The sequence below is a fragment of the Haliotis rufescens genome, unplaced genomic scaffold (assembly GCF_023055435.1).
Source record: "Haliotis rufescens isolate VD_foot unplaced genomic scaffold, xgHalRufe1.0.p SCAF_1, whole genome shotgun sequence".
In the NCBI taxonomy this organism is placed as follows: domain Eukaryota; kingdom Metazoa; phylum Mollusca; class Gastropoda; order Lepetellida; family Haliotidae; genus Haliotis; species Haliotis rufescens.
This window is the reverse complement of record NW_025963779.1, coordinates 15589717-15609299: the sequence shown is the minus strand read 5'-3', so window position 1 is coordinate 15609299 and position 19583 is coordinate 15589717. Positions and strand designations below refer to the sequence as shown.

The following is a 19583-nucleotide window of genomic DNA, read 5'->3' as shown; positions in this document are numbered from 1 at the left end:
CTTTAAAAACATTTCTGTCGAATTTTGCACTCTCATGATGCCCAAACATTTAACATGCGATTCAAACATACAAAATATGAATCCTACAATAATAAAAATAATACATAAATAATTCTCACTTTTAAACGTTCTTGTGGTATTATGACAACATAAGTTGACATGTTAAACCAACCCGGAAATGTCTAAATGCAAGAAATTAAAATGAAGTTTATACTTATGTTTTTACCTCAGAATTTTGACAATTTTTCCGCCGAGTTCTCCAATAGGCTTGATCACTAAGTATGATGTTTTCAACTTAAGGTACCTCAACCAGTCAACTCCGAGGCAAGATGTGCGGGTCAGGGTATGCGACCTCTACACTTCAGTCCTTTGGCTCAAGCCTTTATATAACTTTCACGACGGACAGTACCATTACCGACACGGGCTTTAAACTAGCTTATTACAGCGTCCATCCCTCAGGAGGTAAGCACTGTCTTTGTACATGCACTGTTGATGAGCCTGTGAAACTATGCGGTCCTCAAACCCGTTGCCTCCCTTTGTTAGCCTATGAAACGTACTGAAAAGTGTTCATGAGAACCTCGTTAATTTGGAAACACCTCATCTCATGTCATCATCATTATCGTATTCATCCGCAAACCGAAACTTTCCTGATATATCATAGTGTGTTTGTTTCTGGTGTTGAATTGTCGTAATAAAACAAATTCCGGCAAACGAAATATATACAGTAAACTACGGTTATAACGAACATGCTTATAACGAACTGACGGATATAACGAACTTACTTTTTTGGTCCCGACTATTTGCTGTAGTCATGCTGTATATATGCTTATAACGAACTACGGTTATAACGAACTAAAATCAGTAGTCCCTTTGAGTTCGTTATAACCGTACTTCACTGTACAGACGTATATATATATTTCGTTTGCCGGAATTTGTTATATATGTATTATATATTCAGTTATATTTGAAAATATAAGATCGCTATTACTCTTAATGCCGGAGGGGCGGTCGGGTAGCCTAGTGGTTAAAGCGTTCGCTCGTCACGCCGAAGACCCGGGTTCGAATCCCGACATGGGTACAATGTGTGAAGCCCATTTCTGGTGTCCCCCGCCGTGATATTGCTGGAATATTGCTAAAAGCGGCGTAAAACCAAACTCACTCACTCACTCACTCTTAATGCCGGAAATACTTTCAATCTGGCTCAGTGAAGCCAAGTAGGATTAGCAGAGTAATATAGTGAAGATGCGCCACTCGTCATGTAAACATCAACTTTGTCAGTGAGTGAGTTTTAACGCAGCTCTGAACAGTATTCCAGTTGCATCATGGCGTGTCAGCTTGATGTGGGAGGAAAGCCCGAAGTGATGTAGGTCTCAGACTTTTGCCACGTTTGTGAAACCCATAACTCATGAGCATGGTTGTGGTGCTGACAAGCCTAGAAATATAATCGGGGCGAATCGGGAGTCAAGCCCACAATCATAGTTTTCCGGCGTGCCCAAGGGACGCAACTTTGGGCCTTAGACGACTGGGCCACCCGTACTCATGGGTTTGACTGAATAAATGGCAAGAGATTTGACGTTGCTTGACGGATTGAAGCGTCATATATTGTATTCATGAGTGATGTCGGACTCGGGCCTTCAGCCTGATGAGCGAACACCTCAACCACTGGGCTACTCTACCGTCTCTTGCTTTTAGACATGTAGTGTTAGGTTTTGTCTACACAGAGATTGGTAAAGAATCATTACGATGACATGACATAGTTAGGTCACGTGTCACTTTAGATCATCAAGCTTTTTGGGAATTTCTCGATGTCTTTCTTTAACAGCAGTTAAAACTAGCAGTGTACATTTAACAAATCTAGTGATGTAGATGCATTTCTGGATGCGCGCTTACAAGGGCGATCAGGTTAAAATTGTCAAAAAGGGCCTACAGGTGACGGTAACTACTAAGCACAGAATTAGTTCTAATATCAGATAACTGACACGAATAACGTGTTTTAAATCCAAAATCATCTGTATTTCCAGAGACTCCCGATGTTGTAAGGATCCCGGCCAGCGAAGACATCGCGACACTAAACTCACCGGACTACCCGTTGTCGTACCCAAGGTAAAGTATACACTTTGTATCTACATTTACCAAATACAGTAAACTACGGTTATAACGAACACGCTTATAACGAACTGGTGGATAGAACGAACTGGTTTTTAGGTCGCCATTTGCTGTATCTCTGCTGTACATATGCTTATAACGAATTACGGTTATAACGAACTAGAATTTGTGGTCCCTTTGAGTTCGCTATAACCGTAGTTTGCTGTAACGCTTTCTCTGTTATAATCTATAGTGGACCTCAGTAAATCCTGCTTTCAATAAAATCCCTCACAATACACTGCGGGTAGACGCTGTATACATCGGTTGTATTTCCAGGAATATGAGGAGGTTCTGGGTGATTACAGCGTCAAGCGACGACGTGGTGACCGTGCAACGTTCAACAACGTACGGGTCCAGCAAGAGACAGTGCAGAAACAGACATGACACCCTAGCAGTCCACGACGGTATGTACTGTGTTGGTCGCCACTTACCTTGTGGACCGCCTCCGTGGCCTAGTGGTAGAGCGTCCGCCCAGAGAGCAGAAGGTCCTGGTTTCGATGCCCGGCCACGTCATACCAAAAACGTTAAAAATATGGTACTTGTTGTTACCCTGGCTGGCGCTCGTCATTAAGGGGCTAAAACAAGGACTCGGGGTCAGTATACTGTGTTTGAGTGGGGTATTCATGTTAAAATTGCGGCATGGTATCTCAGTGACCTAGCACTATAAATCGGCATCTTGGACGCGACATTAAACCCCATTTCACCTCACCTCACTTACCTCCGGGGCGGAATAGGCCCACAGTACCACATATTTTGTAACACTGACAAATGAGGATGGTTGCAAAGAGTGACTTGGCTGATGTTGAGCGTTTATGGCCAGGCGGCTGCTAGCTACTGGGTTGCTAGACTCGATAATTTACCAGCCTTTGCAGATCGTTTGTAATTCCGTCTGTTATTCCGTTAACTTCAACCTGTTTTCTGAAACGCAATACGGGATGAACGTTCAGTCCTGACTTCATTATGATTAAAGTAAAGGATCCAGACCAAAATGTTTTAAATAGCTTACAAAAGAACGGCATAGTAAATAATCTTTTTCGTAACATCGTCTACAATGGCCAACGTCGAATTTTTACTTAATTAAGGCCAATGTGAAGGACACGATTTCGTGTGCAAAGGTGTCGGCGCTTCTGTAGATGGTGTTCAAAAAACACCAAATTTCACTTCTTTTGAAATGCTAAATGGATATAAAGGGAGATATCTTGCATCAATTGTTCATCTGAAAACTGTTTTCTGTTTCTTGCTTTCAATGCAACCGATGTTTGTATTGATGCCCCATGTATACCTCCATAGATTTACAGACCTCATTCGCAGCTAATCGATAAAACATTGAACCAGGGTTTTACCTTGATTTAAAAAAGTGGGGATCCAGGGAAACCCTAATTATACATATTAACGGTCCTTGCCCGCAATATGAGAGTCCTGTAAAGTAAAGAAATGGTACAATGTACTGTACGTACTTTAGAGCCTGCTATGAATCAATGATCATGTGGACTTGCAGTGGTCATGATTGATGGATGAAATGTTAGACGCCCATTACTGCTCTTGATGTACTCTGGGTACAATGAATATGATTGTGCGTCCCTTGGGACGCAGTTTATTCAAGAATCTTTTTCTGCATTTGTGTATCGCGTAACCCCTGGAAAGTCTCTATTTACAGCAACAATTGTTTATATGTTGAACAAGTAGGTGAACTAAAAACATAGTTTTATCAGTCTGAATATGCCTTCATTCTGTACATTAAATGTACATACCTGTCACATCCACCTGGGGATTCATAGGAACATTATACCATGGTTGTAAAAGGTGAGGTGAAATGGGGTTTAACTGCCCGTTCAAGGTTATAGCGACGTGGATGTACGTGTATGTGTGGCTGCTTGTACTAGCCCGGGCTAGCTCCGGTTTTGTAGTGCTAGCCCGCTGAGATACCGTGCCGCAGTTTAACATGGATACCGCACTCAGACACACATTCCTGACTCCGAGCCGACCAGTCTTTATTTTATCCCTTAATGCTGAACGCCAAGCAGAGTAACTACAAGTACCATCTTTTAATGGCTTTTGGTATGACGTGACCGGGGTTCAAACCACCGACCTTCCGCTCTCCGGGCAGACAATCTATCCACTAGACCACAGAGGCGGTCCATGGTTTAAGTGCCAGGTCAACCGGATTGGGTATTCGTCACCACTCGCCCCTTTCCGTAACCTGCAAGAAAACTCGTCCCCCTATCGATGAATGTTATGTGCGGAAATACCACAAGCCAATCAGAATGCGCGTATGATTTCAAGTTCTTCGTCAAAGAATCCCTCAGAAATAATTTTTGATTTTACATATGTCTTGGATCTAAAACTATACCCAAGACACAGTTAGATGTGTTCAATCATACTGTATAATTCCGCACGTCCCAATGTGCTTTAAATTGCATCGGAAATATATACAACGCATGGGAAAATAATACGTGAACCATTACGCAACGAGTTGACAATTGTTTTAGGTATGCCCGTTTGCGCTAAGACGGAACCCGGTCGCAAAAATTGCCATGAGAGGGGCACGAGTCGCTATACGGCTTGTCCCGTAATAACACGAGGTGGTCACGAATGCCTGATAGGGTTGTTTGGCCCAGTTACCTGGCTGGTAAGGCGTCATTGTGCTCCAGTGGAGTGGATGATGGCTTATGCTTCACTGACAGTTCAATCTCATTAAAATCAGATCTAAGTTGTCGCTGCCGCGAAACAAAGATCTGAGGACATCCCATTACGGATCACGTCAGAACGACCTTTCGCAAACTTTGACAGACCATTGAAATGACTAACAAGAAGTTGGCATCAGCCAATTAGAAAGCAGCTTCTTCGAGCTTTACGGCACTTGTTTCATCCTGCCGACTTCCATTACAGACTATGCTTGAAAAATATGTTGACATAGTTCTCGCTTTAAACATCAATTATTTACTCACTCCCAGCATGTGGTTTCTCCATCTTTTTACACAGGTGTAAGCGAAACAAAGCCTTTGCTGGGCTATATCTGTCACATCGACCTTCCAGTTGACGCACATATGGTCTTCCAAAGCAGTGGACAATTTTTGTATCTGTCCCTCTTCTCATCTGACAGCATCGTCGAATCCGGCTACGTCGGAACTTTCAGCGTCACCTATTTCAGCGGACAGGGTAATTTCTCTTACATGTTGTTACCAGCTTAATCATATTTTACAGGAAGTCACTGGGGTCTTCAAAACATGTCATGTTATCCGTAGTTCGGGAAAAGCGGGGTGCCGTTCTCTACATGGAATATTTAAGTACGAAAGGTATTCACAATGTACAGGTACAACGCAACTCTAGCAACATAGCCCGTACAGCCAAGAACAATATACATTGTCATAATAGAACTTCAGCTCACTGAGGGTGACTTCCACAGTGTTAAATCCGGTAACTTCACAATATCAGATAATGTCGTGTACAACCTTTCGCGAACTATGACCGACCAATGAAATAACTAACAGGAAGTTAACATTAGCCACTTAGCAAGCAGCTTTCTTAGCTTAGCGGTACCAGTTTCAAACTTGCGACTTCCATTCCAGACTATGCTTTTAAAAGTATTTTGAATAAGTCATACAGTCCGTAACAGTTGTTTTGTGTTGAGCTTTAGAAGTTACATGATTAGACAACATATTCCGTTAACAATGTAACATAACAATACGAATATTTTTTTTATTTTTTTTTTATTACGTGTTTGTATCGTTATCTGTCGCGTAGTTGTCCGATTTTCGATCACGCACTTTGATATTAGTTTCGTTTATCCGACATACTCGTTAATCCGTCATAATCACATGCAAACAACAATGTCGGATTAACGGGACTTGACTGTACTTTACTAGTCCTAGCTTCACAATGCGTAGTGCATAAGGTATTCTTCAGGCTATGTGCTTTCTGAATTCTAAAGATGCTATAGCGGATGATGATACGAGGACCCTAGGTTTTCGGTATAGTCCCATGGAGGAGATACATATTTCACAACATGTTTCATAAAAGAATTATTTTGTAGTATTTGGCATGACTGCGTGTCTCAATGGATGCCTATGATAGTATTAAAACTCTTTAGTATCCTATGTGTATATTTCGGGCGAAACGCTGTATTACCGAAAGATGGCATCAAAGTTTAGTACCGCGACGCATAGCATTCTTAATTATAATGTAGGGACAGGACACCAATGTAGGCATACCGAACATACATATCCATTATATTTGCGACCTATCTTTCTTTTAAGCTGCTTCTCCTTCTAAGATAAACGGATTTATTATGATCAGGAACAGTTGTCTACCGATCCCTATTTAAGTTTGACTTTCATTTTATGTGTTTTTTAACACGATAAAGACAATACTGATGAAAAAGTATAGAAATATTATATTCATCACACGACCGAATGTTTTTATGAGATACTGTCAAATACACCATTTCTAAAACATTTTTTTTCCACCTTCGACTACATATTTATTAAATCGGTAAAGGAACTAATAGATTGATTAACTGTGTCCCCACCGCGGTCAGCTAAGCTCTGATGTAAGCCTATATGTATCTTTTCCAGCTCAGCGCGCCTGTCTTCCTGGTGAGATGGAGTCATTGCGCACACAGGCCTACTGGCAGTATCTGAAGTATCCGGTGAGGGGAGAGTATCCAAGGTAGGTCACCTCAACAGCCGCGGTCGACGTTGATGTAATTCACTAATCCATTACATCAATGCCATTATATCAACGTGAGCGTAGAATTACCCACACTTTTAAGGAATTAATTGTATTATATATTCATATGTACAGAGGCTTTTTTCCCGTATGTATGAGTGAGTGAGGATGGTTTGACGCCCCTTTTAGCAATATTCCAGCAATATCACGGCGGGGGACACCAGAAATAGACTTAACACATTGTACCCATGTCGGGAATCGAACCCGTGTCTTCATCGTGACGAGCGAACGCTTTAACCACTAGGCCACCCGACCGCCCCCTATCTATGAAACCGATGTATGTAGATACACATATATGTTGTAAGGATAGTGCAAATCACGGCCTCATCCTTGCTTATTTCTAAACGCGTTTACCAGTAACACATTTGTACCGTATATAATGTACTTGTTAATGTACTCATAATGTACTCAAAATGATGAAGTACTAATGAATCTATTAGTTTTAAGTTGTCTTTACTCCTGGCTTTCAAGATTGTATTGCTATATTAAAATTGTATTTGAAGACATAAAATAAAATTTGATTTATAGGTTGTTATCTATTAGTACAAGTTTCCGTTAATGTTGGGTTCGAATCCCACCTAAGGACGATTATGATTCTTGATCTGTTCGCACCATAACGGTGTTTCTTGGTTTCGTCAAAGTCGTATAATGTGTTACCCCTCGACCTATTACGTCGCCACGGGGGTACCCGGAAGTAACGAGAGACTGTAGTTGCATGATCACAAGGCAGACATAAGCCTTGGGCTTGTTTAGTCACATTTTAAATCACTCCACAGATTCAATTATATATATCAGCTGGTTACCTGGCAAAAACTTGAGCTCGCTTTTATATCGAAACAAAGTGTAATACCGTAGACTGCACTCGTGACAATCTTGTTTTGTAAATGTTGCTTCCAGACATGCCCACTGTGCGTGGAAACTGTGGACCGACAACCCCAACTCCACCATCGTTGTGGAAGTGACGGTATCCAACCTGGAAGTGTCTTACAGCTGCAAATACGACGCAGTCCGGGTTTTTGATGGTATGCCCTACCCCCTTCTTCTAAATATGTTAATACATAGAATGAACGGATTTCCGTTATGTTTACACAATCCTTGATATGTCTTCACAGGAGGATATTCGAGGACGCAACTCTGCCCACAGCTTTGTCTTTCCAACTCTCAACACCAATTAGAAATCGTTGCAATACGAATATAACGATGCATATGCATCTGAAATTATTACCAGTGAAGTCTTTAAGAGGTTAATAAATTAAATTGTAAACCTATACAAGGGGCATCTTATCAGTTGTATGTTTAACTGTACATGTTTGATAGCAGTACATGTTTGATGGCAGTACATGTTTGATGGCAGTACATGTTTGATGACAGTACATGTTTGATGGAGTACATGTTAGATGGATTACATGTTTAATGGAGTACATGTTTAATGGAATACATGTTTGATGGCAGTACATGTTTGATGGCAGTACATGTTTGATGGCAGTACATGTTTGATGGGAGTACAAGTTTGATGGTAGTACATGTTTGATGTCAGTGCATGTTTGATGGAGTACATGTTTGATGGCAGTGCATGTTTGATGGAATACATGTTTGATGGAACACATGTTTGATGGAGTACATGTTTGATGGCAGTTCATGTTTGATGGAATACATGTTTGATGGCAGGACATGTTTGATGGCAGTACATGTTTGATGGCAGTACATGTTTGATGGAGTACATGTTTGATGTCAGTACATGTTTGATGGAATACATGTTTGATGGAGTACATGTTTGATGGCAGTAAATGTTTGATGGCAGTACAAGTTTGGTGGCAGTACATGTTTGATGGAATACATGTTTAATGGAATACATGTTTCATTGAATACATGTTTGATGGCAGTACGTGTTTGATGGCAGTACATGTTTTATGGAGTACATGTTTTATGGAGTACATGTTTAATGGAGTACATGTTTGATGGAGTACATGTTTGATGGCAGTACATGTTTTATGGCAGTACATGTTTTATGAAGTACATGTTTGATGGAGTACATGTTTGATGGAGTACATGTTTTATGGCAGTACATGTTTAATGGAGTACATGTTTGATGGAGTACATGTCTGATGGCAGAACATGTTTGATGGGAGTACATGTTTGATGGGAGTACATGTTTGGTGGAAGTACATGTTTGATGGAATACATGTTTGATGGCAGAACATGTTTGATGGCAGTACATGTTTGATGGCAGAACATGTTTGATGGGAGTACATGTTTGATGGCAGTACATGTTTGATGGCAGTACATGTCTGATGGCAGTACATGGTTGATGGCAGTACATGTTTGATGGAATACATGTTTGATGGCAGTACATGTCTGATGGAGTACATGTTTGATGGCAGTACATGTCTGATGGCAGTACATGTTTGATGGCAGTACATGTTTGATGGCAGTACAAGTTTGGTGGCTGTACATGTTTGATGGAATACATGTTTAATGGAATACATGTCTGATGGCAGTACATGTTTGATGGGAGTACATGTTTGATGGAATACATGTCTGGTGGCAGTACATGTTTGATGGCAGCTCATTTTTTCATTTTTGTTTTATTTTAAAGTTTTGCTTATTTACATGTATAATCGGAAGCAGATTGCCATCACACTTGTACTTGTTAATTTGGTACATTCACATACAGTTGTGTTTCTGTGATCTGCCTAGTCCTGAGGTGTACACTTGGTTTCTAGGTTACAACACCCTGAGTCCCGAGACGGGGGTATTCTGTGGCAAGCAGACCCCCACGTTCTACAGCAGTGGTCGCTACCTCTTCCTGTTGTTCGTCAGCGATGACTTGAACCAGGGTAGCGGCTTCACCCTCAGATACAGAGTAAAACCGGACGTCGAGGAGCCAGACGGTATGTACTCCGGGTGTCTCACAATACAAGACACGTTGTTACAGATAGTCATCGATTCCTACATAAAGCCTGCAAGTCCTGAAATATCGAGTAGCCAAAATATGTCACAATGGAATTCCCTTTCAGCACACTGCAGCAGTATACCATTTTCATTACGCGTATCGACCAGTGAAGATCTGGGGTAGCATTGGTCTTCAGTAACCCATTCTTGACGTATAAGTCGACTATGCTTGTCGTCAGAGGCGACTAACGGGATCGGGTGGTCAGGCTCGCTGACTTGGTTGATGCATGCCATAATATTCAAATTGCGTGGATCGATGCTCATTATGTCAATCATAGGATTGTCTGGTCCAGAGTCGATTATTGAAGACCGCCGTCATGTAGCTGGAATATTGCTGAGTGCGGCGTTAAATAACAAACAAACAAACATTAAGCGTATCGTGCAAAACAAACAATTTACCCAAGTGAACATTGTACCACTCTGTATTTTTGTTACACAACGCTTACACCCAAGCCGTTTAAGAAATGGCCGCTCGGTGGCGACCTTAAAGTGTTTAGGTCATGAAAAAGTCACCTTTGTCATAAGACTCCTATGGCTTGAGTCAATACTCTGGATGTCCATATTGCTGACTGGCACAAAACACATTCACTCATTCATTTGTCTGTGACAGGATGACGTGTTACTCAAGCTAGGCTGCCTGTGACCGTTGCTCACGTTATTGACCATCAATCTATCTAGTCACCACCGCTCGATCACTGCATTATGTTAATGCTTTGGAATACATTTAAATTCGTTCTATGTTTTACAAATTCGATGTTTTAAGGGTTCAGATATTTAGTTTCTTTACTCCCCAAACCGCGTTATGATAACCAATCAGTACTGTAGTATATATTCATTTTCTCTTTCAGCCGAAAAGCAGAAATCAGATGGTCTACTTATAGGCGCGACTGCAGCAGGAGTCTTCCTTCTCATCGTTACAATCACATGCTTTTTCTGCATCCTGGGCAAATTGAGACGTAAGCCACCACAGCCACGACAGTCAGCTCCGCCATCACACACGGACCCCCCTGCGTACAGCCGCAGCAACAGCACCGTCTACGTTGTGTCGCCTATATTTGTAGGTGCTACCAACCCGACAGCCTCGGACCCGCCACCTTATCCCGGTCTCACTAACCCAGCGTACTCCAGTTCGCTGGATGACCTTCCGCCTTCTTACCCTGGTAATGAGCACGCACAACCACTGAGCCCACAATTCCATGCGCCACCTAGGGGGAATGAACACGTGTATGACGACGTCTTTTCAGACGTGCCCAGCAACCTCCCGGCTCCACCCCCGTATGCAGTTACAGATACAATACCACAAGAAAGCCCTCCGGAGTACGAGACTGTCGTGTCCCAGGCGCCGCAGAAGGAAACAGACATGGGAAAATACTCTGGAACGCAGATGCACCAACAAGCAAGATCTCGATCTGATCAGGGAGAACATGGCCGAGGTAGCACATCGTCTCCGCGTTCACATCCACTAACGTATGAATTGCTCGGACCCGTTTAAGTCCGAATGTTAAGTGTGAATGTTTTGTGACAAAAACATGCTCAATACCATTTCTTGTCCAGTCTTTCATCAGAGCTACGGAGGAATCATCACTGCTTCGGCATTTCAAATCGTATTCAAAGACAACTTACGATCTGACTTCTGTTTTAAGTCTGCCGTTCATCCAAAAGTATTTGGATGAGATAATGTTTAAAGCATTAGTCTGTCAAGGATCTGCTGTTCATAGTACCCTCTTATCATGACCCTTGGTCTGTCAGCAACGTACCCGTGCTCAAGTTAACGTTTCCTTCCACATAAATATTTTCCAAGGGGGCGTTAAACACAAATCACCTTATAACTTATCCACAAGGTACATACGATCTTCTGAAGTAGCTGGATGTCATCTGGAATCTCCAATGCACGTAGAGGGCGCGTCGAAGTGTAATGATTCTCCCAGTGTAATGATTTTTTATGTTTATGTTCTATGCTATTTTAGCACACCGGCTCCCGACTGCTGAGTTGAATATCCCATTTAAAAGGCCAGACAAATGGTGCTTAATGTCATATATATTTTAAATAGGAGCACGTAACCTCCAGCTATATTCCCGGGACCAAGGACTCACGTAAGGCAACAGTTATTCAGCACTGAATGTAAGTCATCCTTGTTGTAGTGCTGTTTATCATATATTTTGTTCGTGTGTATATGATCCCCGATATATTGCTTTTCTATTGTTACAACATTTATTTTTAGATCTGTTTCATTCAAAAGGATTTTATTGACTGATCCATTACTTGAACGTGAGCATAGAATTACCCACACTTTTAAGGCATTAGTTCTATTATATATTCATATGTACAGAGGCTTTATTTCTGTATGTATGAGGGAGTGAGTATGATTTTACGCCCCTTTTAGCAATATTCCAGCAATATCACGGCGGGGGACACCAGAAATAGACTTAACACATTCCACCCATGTCGGGAATCGAACCCGTGTCTTCATCTTGACGAGCGAACACTTTAACCACTAGGCCACCTAACCGCCCCCTATGTATGAAACCGATGTATGTAGATACACATATATGTTGTAAGGATAGTGCAAATCACGGCCTCATCCTTGCTTTTCCTTTGTATGTAGTGACTGCTGGCGGTCTGTTCATTCCTTCTCCCGTGTCATATGTTTCCTGGCTGATACTTACCGTATTCTAAGCTGGGTAACAAACATGTCTATACTTATGCGAAGTCTGTCGGAAATTGTCCACTTCAAAATACCACCTGCTAAAACACGCACCGTACACTTTCTAATGACGTAAATAGTAAAAGTAGTGTTTTATACAGAATTTTGAAACCTTTATTTGTACTCGCCTTTTATACAGGCATTTGTTCATATACTTAACCTAAGGTGTAAACCTAACCGACCCCTGCGCCGATTGTATGAAGTTTACTGAAATAGTATTTTAATCAAGACGTAAGATTTTTATACATCTGTTGATAAGAACCACATATTGGAAGCCTCGCCTAAAGAAAACGTTTAATTTGTGAAAGAGAGTTGGGCTAGTAATGCTAACTTTACCACGACACATGAAAGATGCCATTGTTGACCGATAGGTTTGAGCATTTGAGTTACGCATGCGCCCAATAGATGTATCTGTACCGAATAGACCACAGAATATACCTGCACGAACTGATCATGAACTAATCATGAAATTATCATGTACAAATCATGTACAAACAATTGAAATTCGATCCAATGTTTAAATCCCCTTTCTGTTGTGACGAATCCTTGATTATTCAGTTATATTATATCAATAATTTTATAATTTAATAATTATGAATAAAGTTATGATAAATAATAAACGGATACACTGGACAATCGGGAATGAGTATCTATTTGCATATGAACGCATAATAATACATTGCTATATGCTATATGCAATCACAGCTATTATTCCGGTCGACATGGACACCACACTGAACTGTCTATAACTGAATGAAAGAAAACTCGAGTAGATGTTTTACAATGCATATGATTGTTACCATATAGTGAACAATATTTGATGTGTTTTGGATTGTGTTCTTTGTATTGTATTCGTACACGTTAATGCATACATTATGTATTCTATAGTTATAAGTAAGTAGATATGTTAATATATAAAACGTGTAATTATTTCAAGAATGTGTTGTGCAGGGTATTTGGCTTTTTCAGCGAATATTACGCTTTTGATGACGCATATCTATTGAAACATGCAAGTGATGATTGATTGTGTCAGTACATGACGTGTGTGTGGCATGGATATGAATCAGGTGTCAATACGAATTATTTCAGCATAATAACAAATAGCACATAACATCAAATTTTCACAAATGTATGAATATGTATGTGAAATATTTTTCAATAAAATGAACAATCATAAGACACGTATCTTAAAATTGTCTTTTAAATTTTGAATTTTATGTTCAGATTTTAGTTTATTACTTATATTATCCACAGGTGATGACCTCATCTTCAGTTTTTTAGGACAGTGAACAATAGATGTGCATTATCCATCAGCGTGAATTAAAACATCACACCTTGACTGTTATGCTTAGGAGCGCCCTTATCGAAATACCCTCCCGGATATTCGTCTTCTATTGAAATATAATATTCTTGTTCCTGGCATCAGTAAATGATGTGACGATGTAATACTCAACTGTTTCCTTGATGGCTCAAAGATCAGTAAACACATTTTATTGCACGTTAAAATCAAGGGTATATTATTTATCAACCAACATCCAAGGACCTCTGGTTTTCCATCCCTAAGAAATCAACGTTGAAAGTCCCCTACAAAAGATTGGAAACTTACAAAATTCATTCATTCAGTAAATTCTATTTGTCTTGTAATTTATTCTCAAATGTGAGTGAATGAGTATGGTTTTACGCCGCTTTTAGCAATATTCCAGCAATATCACGGCGGGGGACACCAGAAATGGGCTTCACACATTGTACCCATGTCGGGAATCGAACCCGGGTCTTCGGCGTGACGAGCGAACGCTTTAACCACTAGGCTACCCGACCGCCCCTATTCTCAAATGATTGTACAAATAATTATACTATAGTCAATTATAAATGTTATGAATTAGTATTCCCCTGATGTCAGTTATTGTCGAATAAGACAGATCTGTTAATTCCTTGTTGTGAGAATGTAAATTTCCCATGTAGTGGTAAGGGTAGCCTAGTTGACACAGCACGCCAGAGCGGAACCACGTTCGAGTCTTCACAACACGTGTAGTCCTTTAGTCAACATGGTTGCCGTATAGTTTTGTGTATTGTGACATGACGCTCTGCACACAGCTCAGTTGCCATACTTAAAAGTGGTGATTACCGGGGTAATCAGCTACGAAATGGCTATTCAGATGTTAGTTAAGATATACTGGTAAAGTACAAGGGTTGCTGATTATCATATGATTCCTTTTGCGTTTTCTGAGGTCTATGAAGATCACCTGGTGTCATCACTGATTTTCGGTGATCCATTCATATATTTGTACCGTTATTTTGGCCAGTAGAATCTGTTTCGTCAGATACTTGACACTAGATAATCTCTATCGTTAACGTTTGATATATATTTGATGCAATATTACTGAAATGATAGTGTAACCTCGCTCACTCACTCACTCACTCACTCATTCACTCGCTCGCTCCCTCATTCACTCACTCACTCGCTCGCTCATTCAGGCGCCGGTGCGGCATCATATATCTGCACTTTTTTAATACTGGGGCAAAAACGTGTAACAGCCATACCCCCCAAAGCGTATAGAAAGGATCATTAAAGCTGTTCTGGTCAAGCTTGGCTATGCATTTATCTACCTGTGAAATTTACACCAAAAGTGTGCCCCATGTTGCGGGAGTTTTGTACAATACACGTACTAGATTTGCGTAAGTTACATGGTGTCCACATGTGGTAATGTTGTACTTAAGAAATAAACGTCCACTTTACGACGTCATCAAGTTGTGAGCGCATGTTTGAATTTCCAGAAATGACGCCATGATAGAACAATGTTTTATCGTGAAACAGCTATCTTATATTCACTGATAATTTAACTTATGAGCGTATATCTTCTATTGCATTAAGCGACGGCCTTCACATTATAAGTTATTGTAAAGTGCATACACTAAAGGAGAAATGAAGGGTTGGTATGTTTCGTGGACACCGCAACTTAGCAATTTTACAATATATCAGTTAGTCCAGCTGATAAACCAAAAGGGTAGGAAATGTTCTTCCTTTCCTTTAAAGTTATTTTGTAGAGAAGCTGTTATTAAAAATATATAGATATGGCAAGAGTGAAAGGATGCATATACCTTTTTTGATGTAATTGTGTAAGTTACATATACACTATGGTATTGAAATACTCCACATGCAGCGTTTTCAGTAAATGATGTGTGTTCCGGCTTAACAGGTTAAAGGTACGTGGAATGGTCCCTGAAATTGACGTTGCCAAAGCAACCAGAAACCGGAATTGCGGAATCCGGACTTACCAGGTGTCACTATATATCTCATCTATGCTTTACAAAAGAAAAGGGATAATGGAATATATTTATGTGTATATCCACCGTACGCAAGTGTTATTAATATTTATACTTTTGAGGGGAACAGATGTCGCTTGAATATTTCATTAATATTTTTCATGGATGAACAAGGTATGATCGTATGTGTAAACGTTGACAGTTATATTGTGATATATGCATCCGATACCACGATCAAGGCCTTATCGGTGCCAGGCTTCCTGTGTTCGAATTGTTCATATTCGCATGTATGCGAATGAGTGAATTTTATTTTTAGAACCAAGCAGCAATAATCTAGCTAAATGACGTCGGTCTGGTAACACACACCACTGCCTAGGGCAGACACACCACTTGACAGGCCAGACATATCACCAAAGAGGCCAGACACACGACTGGACAGACCAGACGGACCATCGGAAAGGCCAGACACACCACTCACTAGGGCAGACACATAACTGAACAGGTCAGACACACATGTAAACAGGCCAGACACATCACTGAAGAGGCCAAACACACAAATGAACAGGTCACACACACACCACTGAACAGGTCAGACACACCACTGAACAGGTCAGACACACCACTGAACAGGTGAGACACATCACTGAACAGGTCAGACAAACCACTGCACAGGTCAGACACACCACTGAACAGGTCAGACACATCACTGAACAGGTCAGACACACCATTGAACAGGTCACACACATCACTGAACAGGTCACACACATCACTGAACAGATCAGACACCTAACTGAACAGGTCACACACCTCACTGAACAGGTCACACACATCACTGAACAGGTCACACACATCACCGAACAGGTCAGACACACCACTGAACAGGTCAGACACATCACTGAACAGGTCAGACACATCACTGAACAGGTCAGACACACCATTGAACAGGTCACACACATCACTGAACAGGTCACACACATCACTGAACAGATCAGACACCTAACTGAACAGGTCACACACCTCACTGAACAGGTCACACACATCACTGAACAGGTCACACACATCACTGAACAGGTCACACACACCACTGAACAGGTCACACACATCACTGAACAGATCAGACACATCACTGAACAGGTCACAAACATCACTTAACAGGTCAGACACCTCACTGAACATGTCAGACACATCACTGAACAGATCAGACACATCACTGAAAAGGTCAGACACATCACTGAACAGGTCAGACACACCACTGAACAGGTCACACACACCACTGAACAGGTCACACACACCACTGAACAGGTCAGACACATCACTGAACAGGTCAGACACATCACTGAACAGGCCAGACACCTCACTGAACAGGTCAGACACACAAATGAACAGGTCACACACATCACTGAACAGGTCACACACATCACTGAACAGGTGAGACACCTCACTGAACAGGTCAGACACACGACTGAACAGGTCACACACATCACTGAACAGGTCACACACAGCACTGAACAGGACAGACACCTCACTGAACAGGTCAGGCGCACCACTGAACAGGACAGACACATCACTGAACAGGTCAGACACACCACTGAACAGGTCAGACACCTCACTGAACAGATCAGACACCTCACTGAACAGGCCAGACACCTCACTGAACAGGTCAGACACACAAATGAACAGGTCACACACATCACTGAACAGGTGAGACACATCACTGAACAGGTCAGACACACCACTGAACAGGTCACACACATCACTGAACAGGTCACACACAGCAATGAACAGGACAGACACATCACTGAACAAGACAGACACATCACTGAACAGGTCAGGCACACCACTGAACAGGTCAGACACACCACTGAACAGGTCAGACACCTAACTGAACAGATCAGACACATCCCTGAACAGGTCAGGCACACCACTGAACAGGTCAGACACACAAATGAACAGGTCACACACATCACTGAACAGGTCACACACATCACTGAACAGGTGAGACACCTCATTGAACAGGTCAGACACACCACTGAACAGGTCACACACATCACTGAACAGGTCACACACAGCACTGAATAGGACAGACACATCACTGAACAAGACAGACACATCACTGAACAGGTCAGGCACACCACTGAACAGGTCAGACACACCACTGAACAGGTCAGACACATCACTGAACAGATCAGACACATCCCTGAACAGGTCAGGCACACCACTGAACAGGTCAGACACATCACTGAACAGGTCAGGCGCACCACTGAACAGGTCAGACACACCACTGAACAGGTCAGACACATCACTGAACAGATCAGACACCTCACTGAACAGGACAGACACATCACTGAACAGGTCAGACACATCAATGAACAGGTCAGACACACCACTGAACAGGACAGACACATCACTGAACAGGTCACACACATCACTGAACAGGTCAGGCACACCACTGAACAGGTCAGACACAGCACTGAACAGATCAGACACACCACTGAACAGGTGAGACACATCACTGAACAGGTCAGACACAGCACTGAACAGATCAGACACACCACTGAACTGGTCAGACACATCACTGAACAGGTCACACACATCACTGAACAGGTCACACACATCACTGAACAGGTCACACACATCACTGAACAGGTCAGGCACATCACTGAACAGGTCACACACACCACTGAACAGTCGTCTCTCACGTCTAGCAGTGGGAAACTTTTTTCCACGTTATTTGACTTTTGTCTGCAATCGATTCGACACAACCTTGATTTCAATTTATGGAAAGAAGGTTTAGGGCCCTAGTTGAGTAAAACAGCTAAACATATTTATGACATGGACTGCATAGTTCAGCACACTGAAATACACCAAACGGTATTTTGAGAGTATATTACTGGAATTACCGACATGGAACGACCATTAAGGTCGTTTCGTCAAGTGAACTTGATATCTCCTAGGATGAGATTGGTAGAATCGTAATTAAATCTTAATAACATGTTTCAAAATAACTTCTGAAAAGTTTGAAAAAATATATAGATAAGTCAAAGGGTTACTTCCCATTGTATATAGATTTACTTTGATTTTTTTCTGAAATTATATATTAAAAAAATCTCATTGAGAAAAAAAAATAAGTCTGTTCTTTTAATTATTTGTAATATTTGTGGTTGACAAGTGCGGATAAAAGTAATTATAAAAATAACGCCCCACTAACAACATATACACTGCCGATTACTAATTGTTTATTCACAGGACATGTATATGACAAATTGCATATATTACAGTGTTATTTGCTCTGACGTTTCAGGTAACAGATACATGGCCAAGACGACAACCTCGGTGTTACGTACTCACGAACACGCATGCAGACAAGATGGTGACAACAGACAACATGGTACCATACAGCTTTGTATACAACGGAAAGTAGAAGGATGTAGCTGAGTTTGCCCTGCTGCTGCTCCCTACAAACGGTTTCAACATGTCTCTACACTGTGTAGCGAGTCAATACGCCAAAATCAAAATCGGTTATAGGGAGCAGTACAGACAGACACCGCAGCTAAGCCAGATGTATCCAATTGAAGGATTGGTCAAAGCCAAACTACTTACCCCCCAAAAGTGATGAACATGTCAAGTAAAACAATATTAATGATCCCCCATGTACAAACCACACAATGAATACTCCCTTACTTCGGTAAAGAAATAAAGGACTGGTTCTCGCAAACGCCGGGTAATTAAATGGTTCGAACATTATACACACGGCTGACCGTGGTCCTTCAACAGACACTGCCACCACAT

The 19583-nt window shown here is 41.4% G+C and overlaps 2 protein-coding genes across 2 annotated transcripts in view; one reads left to right on the top strand and one right to left on the bottom strand.

The window, feature by feature from the left end:
- The window catches only part of LOC124149246 (cubilin-like), a 36729-nt gene extending 23022 nt beyond the window's left edge, over nucleotides 1-13707 (top strand). The window contains exons 19-26 of the mRNA XM_046520706.2: nucleotides 301-462; nucleotides 2022-2103; nucleotides 2422-2549; nucleotides 5128-5304; nucleotides 6720-6813; nucleotides 7771-7895; nucleotides 9597-9764; nucleotides 10674-13707. Of these exons, the coding sequence (XP_046376662.2) occupies nucleotides 301-462; nucleotides 2022-2103; nucleotides 2422-2549; nucleotides 5128-5304; nucleotides 6720-6813; nucleotides 7771-7895; nucleotides 9597-9764; nucleotides 10674-11317 (1580 nt within the window). The 3' untranslated portion in view covers nucleotides 11318-13707. The remainder of the gene's footprint in view (nucleotides 1-300; nucleotides 463-2021; nucleotides 2104-2421; nucleotides 2550-5127; nucleotides 5305-6719; nucleotides 6814-7770; nucleotides 7896-9596; nucleotides 9765-10673) is intronic.
- Nucleotides 13708-16580: 2873 nt separating this feature from the next.
- LOC125372011 lies at nucleotides 16581-19583 on the bottom strand. The gene is made up of 4 exons (XM_048381054.1): nucleotides 19546-19583; nucleotides 17692-18390; nucleotides 16894-17592; nucleotides 16581-16752 (listed from the first exon to the last, which is right to left on the bottom strand). Exons 1-4 carry the CDS (start codon nucleotides 19581-19583, stop codon nucleotides 16581-16583), a joined length of 1608 nt encoding a protein of 535 aa, XP_048237011.1.

Excerpts from the sequence above, each read along its gene's own strand:
- LOC125372011 (XM_048381054.1), bottom strand. The coding sequence starts at position 19,583 with ATGTGGTGGCAGTGTCTGTTGAAGGACCACGGTCAGCC. Across the intron at positions 18,391-19,545 it reads TTGAAGGACCACGGTCAGCC|TGATGTGTGTGACCTGTTCA; the intron begins GTGTGTATAATG and ends TGACCTGTTCAG. Across the intron at positions 16,753-16,893 it reads TCTGATCTGTTCAGTGATGT|TGATGTGTGTGACCTGTTCA; the intron begins GTGTGACCTGTT and ends TGACCTGTTCAG.